The sequence below is a fragment of the Daucus carota genome, chromosome 5, assembly GCF_001625215.2.
Source record: "Daucus carota subsp. sativus chromosome 5, DH1 v3.0, whole genome shotgun sequence".
NCBI lineage: Eukaryota > Viridiplantae > Streptophyta > Magnoliopsida > Apiales > Apiaceae > Daucus > Daucus carota.
In genome coordinates, this window is record NC_030385.2 from 37,739,465 (window position 1) to 37,754,815 (window position 15,351).

Consider the following 15,351-nt stretch of genomic DNA (forward strand, 5'->3'; position numbering starts at 1 on the left):
CGTATACGTCTCAGCCTAAACCTAAATCTAAAACCTCTACACGTCCATTTAATAAACCTTGGCAATCTTCTAAAACTCTTTGTTCTGTTTAACTTGCGCCTGCGCCATTTGGATCTGCTCTTCTGGTAGGCGAAGTCTTTATCAATGAAGCTGCCTTCTGAAGCTGATCCATAAGGACTATCAAAAGCATTTACAGTTTCAGCTTTCTTAAATGTCCTCCAAGGATCATCACAGATTCCATCATCTGTATCACTTCCCCACAAAAGAAGAGGCTTAATTATAGGGGAACCACTGTATTCCTTCATATGAGTTGCCAAACTAGTATGCTCCATTTCAAATAATCGTCGTAGAGATGTATTTCCTCCCTTCATCAACCCTAACAAACTATGACTAGTGCGTGAAGAGACAGATGAAGAAGCTGTTGAAGAGTAAGATACTGATGCAGACGACGAAAAGTAGAGAGATTTCTGGTGCTCTATGATCTGTCTTATCCTGTTTCTGTGAGCTTCTGTCTTGATAATAAAGCAATCATCCTCATCTTCCTCTTGTGTAATTTCTGATGCCATTGTGTTGGAAACAATGTTCTTAGGGTCACTGATGAAAGGAATCTAGAAAGACATGAGGAGGCTATTTGGCTAAAACTCTATCCAAGTAAATCCAAAGCCGGCTCCAATTTTATTCTTTACAAAACAAAAGGACAAGTTGAACTATACTAGTATTAGACTACACATAAGTGTGCCAGTGACTGAAATTTGGATTGCGTCTAGGTAGTGACCAGTGGTGGAGCCAGGCAGCCAGCATAGTAGTTAAGAGGTCCAATTGCACTTGAAGGTTTTTACACAAAAAAGTTGAGTTTCTTAGCTCACAGTCCAGAAGAGACCCTCATGTTTTTCAAGGTCTAGGCATCAGCCTTAACATGCGTGCGTGAGTATTTTGAAGGAAGGTAGACGGATCTAGTAAGAGGCGTGCGGGGACATTGAAACCCACTCAAGTCACATCGAATGATGAATTGCTCTATGTGTTGATCAATTTGAAGTGAAGGGGTTGGATATCCGAAGCAATGTGTCCCATTCGGGGATCAAGAAGCTCGTAAATTTTCAAAGAGTCGAGATGATAGCATGCATGATCTGCCAATGCCGGATCACTCTAAATCATTGTGAATTCTAAATAATTAATATCTGGAACTAAATATCTACGATGACTTGTGGAACGTAACGCATAGGCATATGTTTTTATGGCTTTATTTAGTCGGGCATTCATATCCGAGTTTGTTTGTTTGTATGGTTGGATGATTTTCCACCTCCCAGTAGTTTTCTCGAATTTATTGCTCCAGCTAAGACTGATTTTATTGAACAGAATAGAATCGAGTTTTTGGGTTTTTTTCCGGCTCATCTGCAGGCAGAGTTGCAGACTAAAGTTTAAAAAGGATTCTCAGAAGGCCCATCACTTGTAGCAGTATTGAAGCCTGTTTACAATCCGCCAATCTGGAGTGATGCATTCTGAGCTGGGCCTTTCTGGCCCCAGCTTTAGACTGGATTCCTTAACTAAATGTCTGAGTTAAAAAGATCCGCTCAAAGGTTTGAAAGATAATTCGGATACATCATACATCATATTCATATATGTAAATTCGGATTTAAAATTTTGAATATGTATCCAAATTCAAATCTCACCAATAATATCCGGATCCTTTTTAATTTAATAAAAAATAACTCAATAATTTATTTTACTTATAAAACAAGAATTAATATATGAAATATTAATGATTTATACCAGCCCACACTCAAATATATCTTGAAAATATAGTTTAAATAATAAATGAAAACACATATTATTAATTATAATTATTATATATTTATTTATCATGAGCAGATACAAATATGCCTTTATCTATATTCGAAATTGCCTCATAAACATGTGAATAATACTTGTTATATCGTTCGCACGACTGTCATTCACTAGAAACAAATAAACTTAGAAATAGCCTTCACCCCATGAACAGTGATCATTAATATTATGCTCGAATAGGAGAATAAATCTTTTGAAAAAATAATTATTATTATTATTTTGTATAAATCGATCATTTATACATTTTAACCTGATAATTCAGATAGAATAACATTAGTTGCAATACAAGATAACGTGCATTTGAACTTGACTATATTTAAACGCAACATGCATAACATTATAGACTTCATACCTGGCGGGTGAAGAAACGAGAATAGATATTCATATTTCAATTTTCATGTTGATGAACACACTTGGCCATGTGAGGAGCTTTGAAGGAGATATGGGGAATATATAGGGGAGAAAATAGTGGCACATGACTTTGAGCTTAATGAACGTGTAACCCATGTGATCGGGTCGGGTCCACGCGCCTTGCTCTCCCACCTCCTCCATTACATCTACACCAGTTCGAAGTGTGATTGATGAAGAATCTATGCTCCATTAATTTTAGATCCAAGCTATGTATTTTTTACTTTAATCCCAATCACACTATTCCCGTTTCAAATATCTATCATTGACTTCCAGTCCACTCCATTCTTCGCTCTAATTTATTTTATGCTTATAAATATAGTTATATATTAAAAATAATCATATTGAATGCTTGATTTCGTCTGAGTGTTTGAATTTGTGCACCACTTAACTCACTACTGCATCAATCGTTTTAGATGTTTTGGATAGGAAAATTTGACACGCATTTTAGGATTTAGGATTTATACGTATTTTAGGATTTATATGTAATTTTTATAAATTATTTAATTAGTTTTTCTTTCTGAAAAAATTTTAGTGTTCTAATTTTATTAAAAATTTAAAAATAAAATATGAAATTATATTTCTTGTAATTTTAAAATTTGTGAAATAATAACAAAAAACCGTTAACAAATGAAAAATGAAAGTTATAGAAAGAGTACCACCGAGGGCTCTACGTAGTGTATGATATTATCAGCGTTCAGTTTCCCTCTAAAATTTATAACTTATACCGCTTTACAACTTATTTGGTAAACTTTTAATTTTTATATATATGACAATTTAATTTTAAAACAATTGAATCAGGTTTGCTATGCTTCATTAATTAGAAAAGAAAGCATTAATTTCAACAAAAAGTGTGAAATAATTATCGCAAAAAATGGAATCGAGTAGATAAAAATACATAATATGGAAAAGCTAAACATACAGTCCATTGAATTTAATCGTAGTGATTTAGCTCATGCTTTTGTAACAAAGGAATCATTACAACTCAACCACACTATTTCTTTACCTAATATCATAAATGTAAATAAATTAAAAAAGAAAAAAGAAGTCAAATAGACTAAAAGATGGATGAAATCCAGCACACATGTAGGGAAAGCATTTGATACCTCCCATGTATATATTACAAAATATGCAGAAACATGATGAGTTTGGTCATACTCTGTTGAGTTGAAGTGAGTTAACTCAGTGTTTTTGTGGTGGTGGTGGAGGCTTGCATTGATAGCACTTTGCAAATAGTCCAAAGGTGTCAACTTGCCTCACAAAGTTCGTCACACTTGCCCATCCACCGAACCCAAATCCTACTATTAATACCCAGATCACGATGAAAGTGTTGATCACAAACATTGCCGTCCATCCTGGTAGGAACTTTGGAGGCTTCTCCGCCGCATTCTGCAATCATGTCAAAATACGATTATATTAAGTTTAAGTTTGAAGGTTCACTCGATAACAAGAGGTTGATGGTTCGAACTATGTTACATTGTAGAGCTAGTTCAGTCTTTTTGTTGGGCAGGTGTGAGTCAACAACATGACAGCTCATTTGAGACATGATAAATCACTCAAATGTACCATATAACCAAATGAAAACGACTTTCTACCAATCTCCCTCTTACACGAATATTTTCCAAATCTAGGCCTTTATTGCTATTGCATTCTCAGTTTTATTCCAAAAAAATAAAAGTTTCCGCAGATCAAATGACAAATCATACATGTGATTTGCCTCTGTTTTCTATGATTTATAATGTTGCGAGATATGTGAGGACTGAGGAGTGTAGGAGAATTTTTCTCCATGATACGCATGGACTGAGTAAGGTCAATCTAGTAACTTCATATTGCAGGAAAGGGAAAAGGAAGATGTAGAGTTAAGTTACCTGTCTAGCAGATGCTTTCCTGTAGGTGAGCATATGGGCTAAAGCAGGGATGATGTACACAGTAAAACTAACCAAGAGAGCCCCAACTGCAGAATTAATGGGCCCGAAAAATGGAAATATAATAGCTAAAAACCAGATCGGTATCACCACTGGCAATCTTGCTAATGCCCTTAAGCAAATGCTCTTAGTGTCATGCATTCCAATAACTTTCTCCCACACAAAGTACAGAGGTGTACATGCAAATCCAAATGTTATAAACTGCATCATAGAAGAACATCTTTTGTTCAGTCTTCATGCGTAAAATTATTCAATATGAAAATGAGCATAAGACTTAAATGTAGTAAAATGAAAAGGATCATGATATGCCACTGAAATTGACCTGATGAATGAGCATAAGGATAACAGCAGCGTCGCGCCAGCGAGTCTTGGGAAGAAGGGAGAAGGCATTTGAGTGGTTGAGAAGCTCATCACCAAAAGCCCAGTACACGGTGGAAGCCGACGGGAGTGTCAATGTGAAAACATAGACTGTGGCTATTAAGTATATGTATTTGAATTTTTGTGGTTTCCACATTGCGTGCATGATCTCACTGTAGATTCGAAACTCATTATTCAGTGAATATAATTCAAACAGCATGTGTATTCAAATGAAATAACAAATTAAAATGGTAATAAAAAGCTCATTGCAGATCATGTATGATTAAATCATTCAAGTGATTAGCACTAATCAGTATAACTCATGAGTTGTATAATTGTAACGATGATTTGTATGACTCTGACAGATGATCTGTGTATTATTTTAGGCCAAGATGGTCTCTAATCTCGATATATGTTTACACAACTGTATATTCATTAAACCAAAGAACATGTGATCATTCAAAGTCAAGAGAATATCTATAATACTATAATGCTATCCCATGTTAATATGTTGACATGAAAGCATGGGGAAAAATTGTTGCCTTGGCAAACAAACAAAGGAAAAGTAGTTTTCCATAATTATGTTTCCGATTTCAAACCCCGAGGTAAGCGGCAAAAGCTGCAATTAGCTGTGTAGAAACAAATAGAAGAACTCGAAGAAGATGATAAAATGTTGTTTATCTACAAGAATAAAAAAGCTTACACAGTAACAGCATGTCCACCAAATGTGTATAGTATATTGGTGGCGCCTGTAAAATACAGCACTAGCTTTGTCGGTGCTGAATGTTGCACATTATCGACCTGCATAGTTTTATATATTTCAAATCAAATTAATTACACAAACGAAATATCTAAAATATGATTCGCAATTGCTTAGTTCTACGATCATAAATCAAAAAAATACTCTAGATCTGCAACTTTTTCTTCCAGAAAAACTAATTTACAGTTTCTAGTATAGCTAACAGCGTATGGTAGTCAAATGATATCCCTTTTACAGAGTATTAAAAAAATTCTAATAAACTACAGCGAATAACTAAGAAAATTTGTTAGTGTGTAGACGTAGATCACCTGGCCGTGAGCAAGAGCTGCTATGGTCATGTACCACGCGGTATAAGTTGTCATGCCAAGGCCAAGAAAAGACCAAATCCGGTAGTTATGGAAGGAGGGTATAAATACAGTTGTTGCACAGCAAGCTCCAAATATGTACGTCCATGTCCTCTTGTCCAAATGGTCATTGATGTAGTATATATTACTGTAAAACAGTAAAAAAAAACTTCATGAAAAATCAAGCTTACTGATTGGTAAAAATTATAAATGTCTATCCAAGTAATTTACCTTGCACAGGCTATAAGCTGGATGACAGATCCAAAGAGCAGGAAAGTACAGTTAAAGGCTAAACCAAGAGCTTTCCAGTATGGACCCAATAATCCATCAAGAACTTCAAACCACTAAATAAAAAATAAAAAAATATATTTACTTTCTGAAAAAAATTATGAAAAAGTAGTCACCAGAAAAATTTCGGGTTGGATAATTAATTACCTGAATAACATGGTTCTTGAAATTGACATTTTCTTTCTCTTTTCTGCTTCGATACTCGATGTAAAGAACACTTATAAGATAGGCTGTCCAGCTTCCAACAAGTCCATAAAATATCTGTAGCAGTATGCCTGAGACCATTCCCAGTTGAGAGAATGAGTATGGCAGTGTCAGTAGCACTTGAGCTACCTGCAACAAATTTCATCATTACTAACTCATGTACAAAATAATTTAGCCTATACCACTTTCTCATAATACAACGATGATTTGTATTATTGTGATCGGTGACTTGTATTATTAAGACGACTCATAATATTTGTGATCGGTGATTTGTAATATTACTATGATTTGTGGTACTAATGTGTCCCATGATTTACGGTTAGTTTGAGGTGAAACATGATTATGTGAGTAAAAATAGGACATACTTGGTTAGAAGCACAACTAAACCAAGCATCCCAAACAGAACCTCCATGCCAGAGGAAGCTCTTGACGCTGAAAAGAGATTGATCTTCTGGTTCTCTGTGTTCATCACCTCTTCCTTCAGTTTCTGTTTCAGTGAAGTTGGACACAATTGCCTCCTCTGCTTGCTTTTGACCCAACATTGTCTCTGGACTCTGATATCAACTTGACACAATTCTCTACCAGATCTAAAAAAACACAAACAAATATAAATATATAAGACACTAAATGAGACAAAAACAAACACATCTATCAACCCAAGAACAATCCCCTTCTCCCATAAAACAAAAGCCAGGACAAGTCCATCAAAGCCCAGATCCAAGAACAAAAGAAAAACGAACAGGACTTAACAAAATAAGTACCTTATTTGAGAAGTCACTTTCTTGAGGCAGCCCAGATCTTGATTTTGATTGATGAGTTTTGAGAAACAGGAGAGGTGGTTAGAATAAAAGCAGAGTTTTAAAGAAGATTGTTCATTCCAAGATTTGATAAAGCTTAAAAAAGCTTAAAATTAAATGCTTTCACCAGAAATAATGCAAAAGCAGAGCTGCATCAAATCTATGAAGAATCAATCAACTTAAATGCAGCATTTGTTCTTCTTAAAAAACTATTTTGCATGAAAGATCAAGGCAGTGGACTCAAACAAAAGGCGGCTAGAGAAGCCTCAAAAGCTGGAAAAAGATTTCTTGTAATGGCTATTATGTTCAGAAGCTACTAATAGTAGGAGAACCTTTGTAAATGAGTAGCAAGAAAAAAGAAGTACTTTTTTCATCTTCTCTTCAAGTACACATATTTATAAACAAAGTATACTACTAACTGTAGCTCTGTATGTATCTGTGTCTATACATGTGTGTATTTTATTGGGTATATATTATTGTTTGTGTGTGGATATGAAAAAGAAAAGAAAAAATGCGACTTTAAGTCCAGTTCATGTATTCGACTAATGATTCGATTCTTGTTTGAGTTGGGGCTTTCGGATCGAGAGATTTCAGCTGACAGAAACATGGTTCCAATCAGAGTCATATTTCACTACTGAGCCAGGGTTCTATTTTATGAAATAGATCAAAATATATATTACCAACTGATTGCAAAAAAAATATTCGTTAATAACTTAATGAATTGTTTTTTAGTAGCTTTGAAACAACGGTTTTTCTAGTGTGTGCCCATGAGCACATGCTAACAGCGAAATTTTACAAGTTTGAGAGATTTTAATTGGATCTTATATCTTAATAATGGTAAACCCCCCTGCAAATACAACAACCACACCAATCAAAATCTCCCAAACATATCAAATTCCGCGCTTAGCATCTCATGGGCACACACTAGACAAACCCTTGAAACAAATAGCCTTTCACATATTGCCGTGGTTGTGATGGACTGATTGACCTAAATCCATATTTATATCAATTTCTTTGATTTCTGTTTCAAAATTGATTGGTGTTGGATTTATATAAGGATAATATTACATATTCAATAAAAGATTCAAAATTCTTCACCAAATAACATGGCAGACAAGTGGAAAATTGTAATGGGGTGATTGATGTATATAAAAGGGGTCTTATTATTACTAACCGAATGCAACCGATCAGACTCCGATACATCATTTGAGAAAAAAATTGACATAATTTTTTGGGTGCCTACCATTTTCTTTTTTATAAACAAATTCATATTCGGTTCAATTAGTATCACGAGTCTCATATTGGATATCTGCTCAGTATAATCTATTTCATTTTAAGAAACTTGACTAACTACAAAATCGTAAATCATAAATAATTTTACGATATCCTGATATATAAATAGAGTAACAAAATCCATACCATAAATTATGAACCTTCGACAAAATATATCTATCTATATGTATATATATTTATGTGTGTGCGCGCTCATCAGGATATAACAAGATTGGATCGGATAGCCATTAAATTATATATAATGATATATTGTCGGATATTTTTAATATATTAATATTTAGATCGGATTTTTGAGTTAAATCCATATCCGTTCAAATTGAACTCGGATTGGATCATTTTTCCTCCATTTTATCCCAACTTATAGGGGTGTATTCGATTGGGATTTTAATGGATTGTTTTTAGTCTGTGGATTTTAATAGATTGTGTCTGATTTTGATTTTGTACGGATTCTTGATAAAATGTCACAGAGTTGATAGGATTTAAGCACAATGCTTCAAAATCCCATTGATTTTGATGGGATTTCAAAAAACTTGAAATACACTGAAAATGCCACAAAATACATCATTTTATGAAATGCAAAAAAATCCATCAGCATTTGAATACCATCAGATTTTAATGGATTTTAAACAATCCCAATTGAATACCATCGGATTTGAAAGCCTAATTTAAAATCCCAATTGAATACCATCAGATTTTGTAGCATAATTTGAAATCCCAATTGAATACCTCAAGATTTTATTGGATTTCAAACAATCCCAATCGAATACCCTCGGATTTCATGAATGCAAAAAAATGTTTTAAAATCCCAATCCAACACACCCCTCTTAATCTTTTCACAAAATTAAATTGGAATTTTTTGGTCGTGATCGAGTAATAGAGTATTCTGATTATGAAAAGATCAAGGTTAGGTTCATGTTCTTTTTCATGCTTATGAATTTATTGAAATGGATATGAAAGGAAAGCAATCTATAAAATATATGGAGATTGTTTAGCTGAGTTTAAAATTATAACTTAACGTGATACAATCGATTTATAATGACTTGATATGATAAATTGTGAGTTTTAAATGTCCATTTTTTCTAACTTTAAATCAGTTTTTCGCTTATTTAATTTTAAGTCGACTTCTATCTTATTATACAAACAGTAACATTTCAACGCAATGTAAAAAATGATTTAAAATCCGAATTTTAAATTCAGACAAACATGCTCATGGTCGACTTTGTGTTACGATATGAAAAATTTTATTGTTAAATTTTTTTGGAAGAATCAATTTATCTTGCAATTTTTTAATATTATCAATCTTTGACTTTTGCAAAGTCTTTTCTTTTTCATTTCCCAAAACAAAAATTCCAATGAATCATACTCCCTCCGTCCCATTTTAACTGCTTTTGACTTTTTTACACGTATTTTAAGGTGTTAAAAAAGTCACATCTAAATATAATTATTCTTTATAAAATTTATATCAAATAAAAGTTTAGAATCTAAACTTTTATTTGATATAAGAATTAAATTTTTTTATTAAGCGTAGACATTGTCTTTTTACACCTCAATATACGTGTTAAAAAGTAAAACATCAGTTAAAATGGGACAGAGGGAGTATCAGTCTAAATATTTTGGTTCATTCAATTTTATTGGATTTAGATCGGATTTTTTAACCTCATCCATGTCCGAATTTGTTAAGGTTGTTGTTAACCTAGACCAAAGTTTCAAATTCGTGTTGATAATTTAATTATTATTTAATTTTTCTGAAAATATTTTGAAACACACTAAATAACTTAGCATAAATTGGAAATGCAAATAAAAACACATTAATATATAATTATTTCAATTAGTAAACACGAAAACTGTATAGTAATCGAATAATATATTTCTAAATTAAATTAATATTTTTAAGTGAACATAGTTATCCTCTGCGACGATATTTTAGACACGCATGTCAAGCTTTTTTTTTTTGATAAGCCAATAAATAATAGAGAAAACTGGGCTACGAGCCCTACAGGAGTTCCAACAAGCTCTCTACAACCAACTTGAGAACCTTGTGGAAAAGATAGATAGCAGTACTAGACTAAAACCAGGGAACAGAGAGACTAACAATACCAGGCTAAAAACCTAAACACATACATAGAAACTAGTTGGAAGCCAACTAGAACAACCACTTGGCTATAGCCCTAAGCAAGCGAGCTGGTAGAGACAGTAACCTCCAAAGGAAGGGGGGGGCATCCCTTTGATCTTGACATAGCAGGATGCGACCGCCTGCCTGCGGTTCCTCACCATCAATGACCTCACCCAGACCATAGTTGGCTGGAGGGTGCTCATCAAACAGAAGACCCATGTCTCTGTCAAGCATGAACTGCTTTTCGCCAAAAGAGCCAGGAGTTTCAGCAAAATGGTTCATGTGGACCAAACCATATCTGGCAAGATAAGCAGCCTTACCATTTCTCGTTACTGGGATACGAGTTAATTCACGTTCAGTAGTCCCAATCTTGAAATTGTTTGAGTGTAACGTGTTATAGAGGCGAAGGACTTCCTGAATATCTTCCTGTTGAGGCACTTCCTCTTGGAAGCTGATGGCTTCAAGGGCTCCCCAATGGTCAGTTTCAATGTGCGTTTTCCATTCTTCCAGCTTATAGCACTGCAATGCACCATGATAGATGCCCCAAAGTGTTGCTTGGAGCTTAGATTTTCCTGGCATTGGGCCGGCAGCACTCCAGATTTCTTGACCTGCTTTGTTGCGAACCATAACTCCCACACTGTTGCTATTACCGTTGGGGAGTGGATCAGTGGTGGTGATGCAGTGGACATTGATTTTCAAAGCCTCACCCTCGGGAGGATCCCACAGGTAGTCCATCAAAAGAGAGAAAAAGTTTAGAAAGGAGAGATGCATCTTACAGGAGAGCCAGAATAGAGCATTTATACACTAGCAAGGACGAGGGAAAACAGTCACTGGACTGTAGAATATAGAGAGAAGCCAGTATCCAATGGTTAAAGATCCAAGAATCCCCAAAAAGCTGGAAGGGCCATAATAGCTAGAATCCATCTCGCAATACGTGAAGATTATATGGTAGAGGCCTAGATGAAATTAAATGTTATTCTGTCACCCAAAAGATGGCTTCAGAGTCTCTGGAGAGACCCTCCTTAGCCAACTCATCTGCCTCAGAGTTAAGTTCACGAGGAACAAAGTAGAGACTGACATGAGAATCCAAAATGGATGAGTAGTCAGGGAAGGGTCTTCTCAACACTGCACTTTTATCATCTCCACTCCTAATGAGCTGTAGTGCTTCTGTAGAATCTGAGCAAACGGCTATACTAGGAAATTTATTAAAATATCGATCAACTTGGTCTAGAATATAGAGTAGAGCCTCCACTTCAGCTTGGAGACCATTCACTGCATTGACTGGAATCGAAAAAACATGTAACACCCTCTTCTCTTTGTTTAATATACGACCACCTATAGCTCCCCTAAGCTGGCCATCCTTACTTGCACCCCATGCCCCATCAGTTGCACAAACTATATCATGAGATAGGAATTTGTAATTCCAATAATCTGCATGCATCTTATTAAAGTAAATTGCCACTGCACCTGTTGGATTAGAATTCCATAAAGGGTCTGAGGTGAATGGAATCAGTTTTGAGGCCTCTCCCCATTTGTTAATTCTGGTAAAGAGCAAGCTTAGTAACACTGATTTTTTCATGTCTGACTGCTGAAAAATAGAATCGTTACGCGCAAGCCAGATGGTCCATAAGCTTGCTGCAACAACTGTGTACCAGATTTTTGACGCTGGAGGACGTTGTAATGCCAAAATAGTCTCAAGAGAGAAGAAGTTTAACCTTTGTAATTGTAGTTTTAGGCTCCACCAGTTGGCTATAAATTCCCAAACCCACTTGGCAAACTTGCAGTCCCACAGGAGATGATTCTGAGATTCAACTGAGTTTTCACAATTGTCACAGAATGGGCTTACTTCTGACATTCGTGAGGAGAGAAGTTGCTTAGTAGGCAGTATTCCCCATTGAACTTTCCACAAGAAGATTCGAATCTTCGGAGGAACCTTTATACTCCAAATTAGTGACCAAATTCTCGAATGAGGTGATATAATGCAACCAGGATTTAACATACATTGCATGAGACCTTTCGACGTGAACGAGCCCTTATACCCAAGCCAATGTAGTGTGTTATTCTGCTGTCTGAGTTGGATGCCTTCTATAATCTCCTTGAATTGTGAAATTAGTACCAGATCCGAGGGGAGGAGATTAGGATTCCATATACGCGTATTTGAATCAATTTCATGCCATAAAGATAGAAAGTTGGAGATTGAACTAAGTTTGAGCTTAGAGATTGAATATAACCTTGAGCAACTCTTTGCCAGAGGACCGTCACCTCTCCACCAGTCTTCCCAGAAATATATCGAATTGCCATTTCCTAGGGTCCATTTGAAGTTTTGATGATTTAGCATTGATTCCACTCTTCTGTTTTGTCCTAACTCCGCAATGCCTTTGATAATTGGGGAGAGTGTCGATCCCTCCACTAGTTGCCCAAGGTTAAACCGGATAAACTCGCCATATTTGCTCAACAGGATGTTGTTCCACCAATGGCTTCTTTGCGAGTAGCATCGCCACCACCATTTGGCCAACAGTGAGACATTTCTTGCTTCGAGAGAGGCAACTCCCAAACCTCCAACTGATTTAGGATGGCAGAGACGATCCCAGTTTATGAGATGCAATTTCCTTGGACCATTGGTTTTTCCCCCCCACAGAAAGTGTCTTCTCTTTTTGTCTATGCATTGGATGGATTTTTGCGGCATTTTGAACAGGCTGAACCAGTACGCAGGGGTACTGTCCAGAACCGATTGTAATAGTACTAACCGTCCCGCCATTGAAATATTAGAAGCATTCCACTTCTGCAATTTTGAAGCAATCCTAAGTTCCAGTGGTCTCCAGAAAATGGATTTTTTGGGGGATTGACCTATAGGGGCTCCTAGATACGAGAAATGATCGGAACCGATGGAACACCCTAACCAATCTGACCAGAGATGTAGTTGGTCCGGGTTTTCTTTGAATCCATATAGCTTACTTTTCCCATAATTGATTTTTAGGCCTGAGATGAGTTCGAACACTTGTAAGGTTGCCTTCATACCTTTAACCGAACGTGTGTCATTTTTGAGGAATAAAATGACGTCGTCTGCAAATTGGAGGTGGGTCACTTCCTCCGTTAAGCCAGCTATACTCACACCACTGAACAGCCCCTTACAATGTGCAGCTTTGATCAGACACGAGAGGGCTTCACCAATGATGTTGAACAGAAGCGGAGACAGAGGATCACCTTGACGGAGTCCTCGTGTTGGGTGAAATTCCTCCGTTGGGCTGCCATTCACCAATACTGACACCCTTGAGGAATCAAACAAATTTCGGATCCATTTGATCCACTTGACATCAAATTGCATGACCACCAGAACATGATACAAAAATTCCCAGTTAATGCTGTCGAAAGCTTTTGCAAAGTCGATCTTAAGAATGAGTCCCTTACTTTTTCCTGTTTTCAAGGAATGGTAGATTTCAGAGGTAATAAGTATACCATCCGAAATCTGCCTACCTTTAACAAAAGCGGTTTGAGTAGGGGAAATGAGTTTGTTCATGAAAACACTAAGTCTTCGTGCCAAGACTTTTGAGATGAGCTTCATACTGGTATTCATCAATGAGATTGGACGGAATTCTGAGGGAATAGAGGCTGAGTTAGATTTTGGGATGAGAGCGATGAAGGAGGAATTGGAACCTGGTGGAATCAACGCAGAAGAATGGAAGGACTGAAAAGCTTTGAAAATGTCACCCTTGATTGTGTGCCACATTGATTTTAATACCCCAGAATTGATGCCATCAGGCCCCGGCGCCTTATTAGAGTCCGTTTCTTGCAGAGCATCCCAGATTTCATTTTCTGTAAACACATCAACTAACTGCTTGCTTTCTTCAGACGTTAAGGTTGGCAGGAATCCTGGGCTCAGGGAGAAAATGCGTGCAATTGGAGGCTTGCAGAAGAAATTCCTAAAATGATCTAGAAAAGCTCTCTTGATGGTAGATGGTTCTGAGATCCAATTTGATCCAATCTGTAATCCATGGATGAGCCTGGTTCTGTTTCTACCTGCAATTGCTCTGTGAAAGAATCCTGTGTTTCGCTCACCATGTAGCTGCCAATTTAATCTTGAAATTTGACACATCATGCTTGCCTTTTGCTCATACGCTTGATTTAGTTCCATGGCAATCTTTTTCTTTATTGGCAGGGCTGCATTGGAGTTATCTGCATTGCCTTGCTCTTTTTCTAGATTTTTGATCTTAACATCTAGATTGCCATTGGAAGTCAGGTTCCAAGCTTTAGCATATTTTCTAACCTCTCTGAATCTGAAACTTAGAGAGGAATTTGGATGGTCTTGCCATATCTTTCTCAGGTTATGAAGAAGAGCTTCATCTTTTAACCAACAGTGGAAAAATTTGAAAGGGCGGGGACCCTAGTCAGCTTTGGAGTTCGCTAACAAAATAGGCCTATGATCAGAGGAGTTTCTGTTAAAGCTCTGTAGTGACCAACTGCCAGAATTGTTCCAGTTTGCATTGATCAAGGCACGGTCAAGGCGACTCTTCCTGTGATCAGGTCCAAACCATGTAAATCTGCCGTTGCAGAGTGGGATGTCTAACAATTCATTATCTTGCATGAATGACAGGAGAGCGTCCGTATCCCTGTGATTGTACACACAAAATTCCCTTTCGAGGTCTGAAAGTACCACATTAAAGTCTCCAATTAAAACTGTTGGCAGGTTGGATTTGCTAGAAAGAAAGGAGGATAATTCCGACCACAGCTCCTGCTTGGGTGAACTTTTTTGCGGGGCATAAATATTCACACATAGGAAGTCTTGAGGGCATCCTGCCGTAGAGCCTATGATCCACTGCCAATGTTGATTACAACCTGAATTTTTAGCCTTGATATAGGAGTTATCCCATACCATTAAGAGGCCTCCTGAGAGCCCTAGAGAAGGGGAATCTATCCATTTTGCCTCTCCCGGCATCCCTAATGAGCCTATAGACTTATCACACCAATTAGCTCTTTTGGTTTCTTGTATACAAAGAATTGTGGCCTTAGTATCTGACAT

The 15,351-nt window shown here is 36.5% G+C and overlaps 2 protein-coding genes across 2 annotated transcripts; both read right to left on the reverse strand.

Annotated features, from left to right (window-relative positions):
• Positions 1-3,157: 3,157 nt before the first annotated feature.
• Positions 3,158-7,416, reverse strand: LOC108223532 (auxin transporter-like protein 4). Its single transcript, XM_017397847.2, has 9 exons — positions 6,893-7,416; positions 6,497-6,718; positions 6,075-6,260; positions 5,871-5,983; positions 5,604-5,787; positions 5,239-5,336; positions 4,501-4,708; positions 4,122-4,379; positions 3,158-3,642 (listed from the first exon to the last, which is right to left on the reverse strand). The coding sequence occupies exons 2-9, from the start codon at positions 6,671-6,673 to the stop codon at positions 3,436-3,438; spliced, it is 1,431 nt and encodes a 476-aa protein (XP_017253336.1). The 5' UTR covers positions 6,674-6,718; positions 6,893-7,416; the 3' UTR covers positions 3,158-3,435.
• Positions 7,417-10,364: 2,948 nt separating this feature from the next.
• Positions 10,365-15,351, reverse strand: LOC135152876 (uncharacterized). The gene is made up of 3 exons (XM_064094027.1): positions 14,741-15,351; positions 11,320-14,608; positions 10,365-11,105 (listed from the first exon to the last, which is right to left on the reverse strand). The coding sequence occupies exons 1-3, from the start codon at positions 15,349-15,351 to the stop codon at positions 10,365-10,367; spliced, it is 4,641 nt and encodes a 1,546-aa protein (XP_063950097.1).

Excerpts from the sequence above, each read along its gene's own strand:
- LOC108223532 (XM_017397847.2), bottom strand. The coding sequence starts at position 6,673 with ATGTTGGGTCAAAAGCAAGCAGAGGAGGCAATTGTGTCCAACTTCACT. Across the intron at positions 5,788-5,870 it reads CAGCTTATAGCCTGTGCAAG|TAATATATACTACATCAATG; the intron begins GTAAATTACTTG and ends ACTGTTTTACAG. Across the intron at positions 4,380-4,500 it reads TCCTTATGCTCATTCATCAG|TTTATAACATTTGGATTTGC; the intron begins GTCAATTTCAGT and ends TCTATGATGCAG.
- LOC135152876 (XM_064094027.1), bottom strand. The coding sequence starts at position 15,351 with ATGTCAGATACTAAGGCCACAATTCTTTGTATACAAGAAACCAAAAGA. Across the intron at positions 14,609-14,740 it reads TCTGATCATAGGCCTATTTT|ATTCAGAGAGGTTAGAAAAT; the intron begins GTTAGCGAACTC and ends TCTAAGTTTCAG. Across the intron at positions 11,106-11,319 it reads ACTCTGAAGCCATCTTTTGG|ATGCATCTCTCCTTTCTAAA; the intron begins GTGACAGAATAA and ends CTCTCCTGTAAG.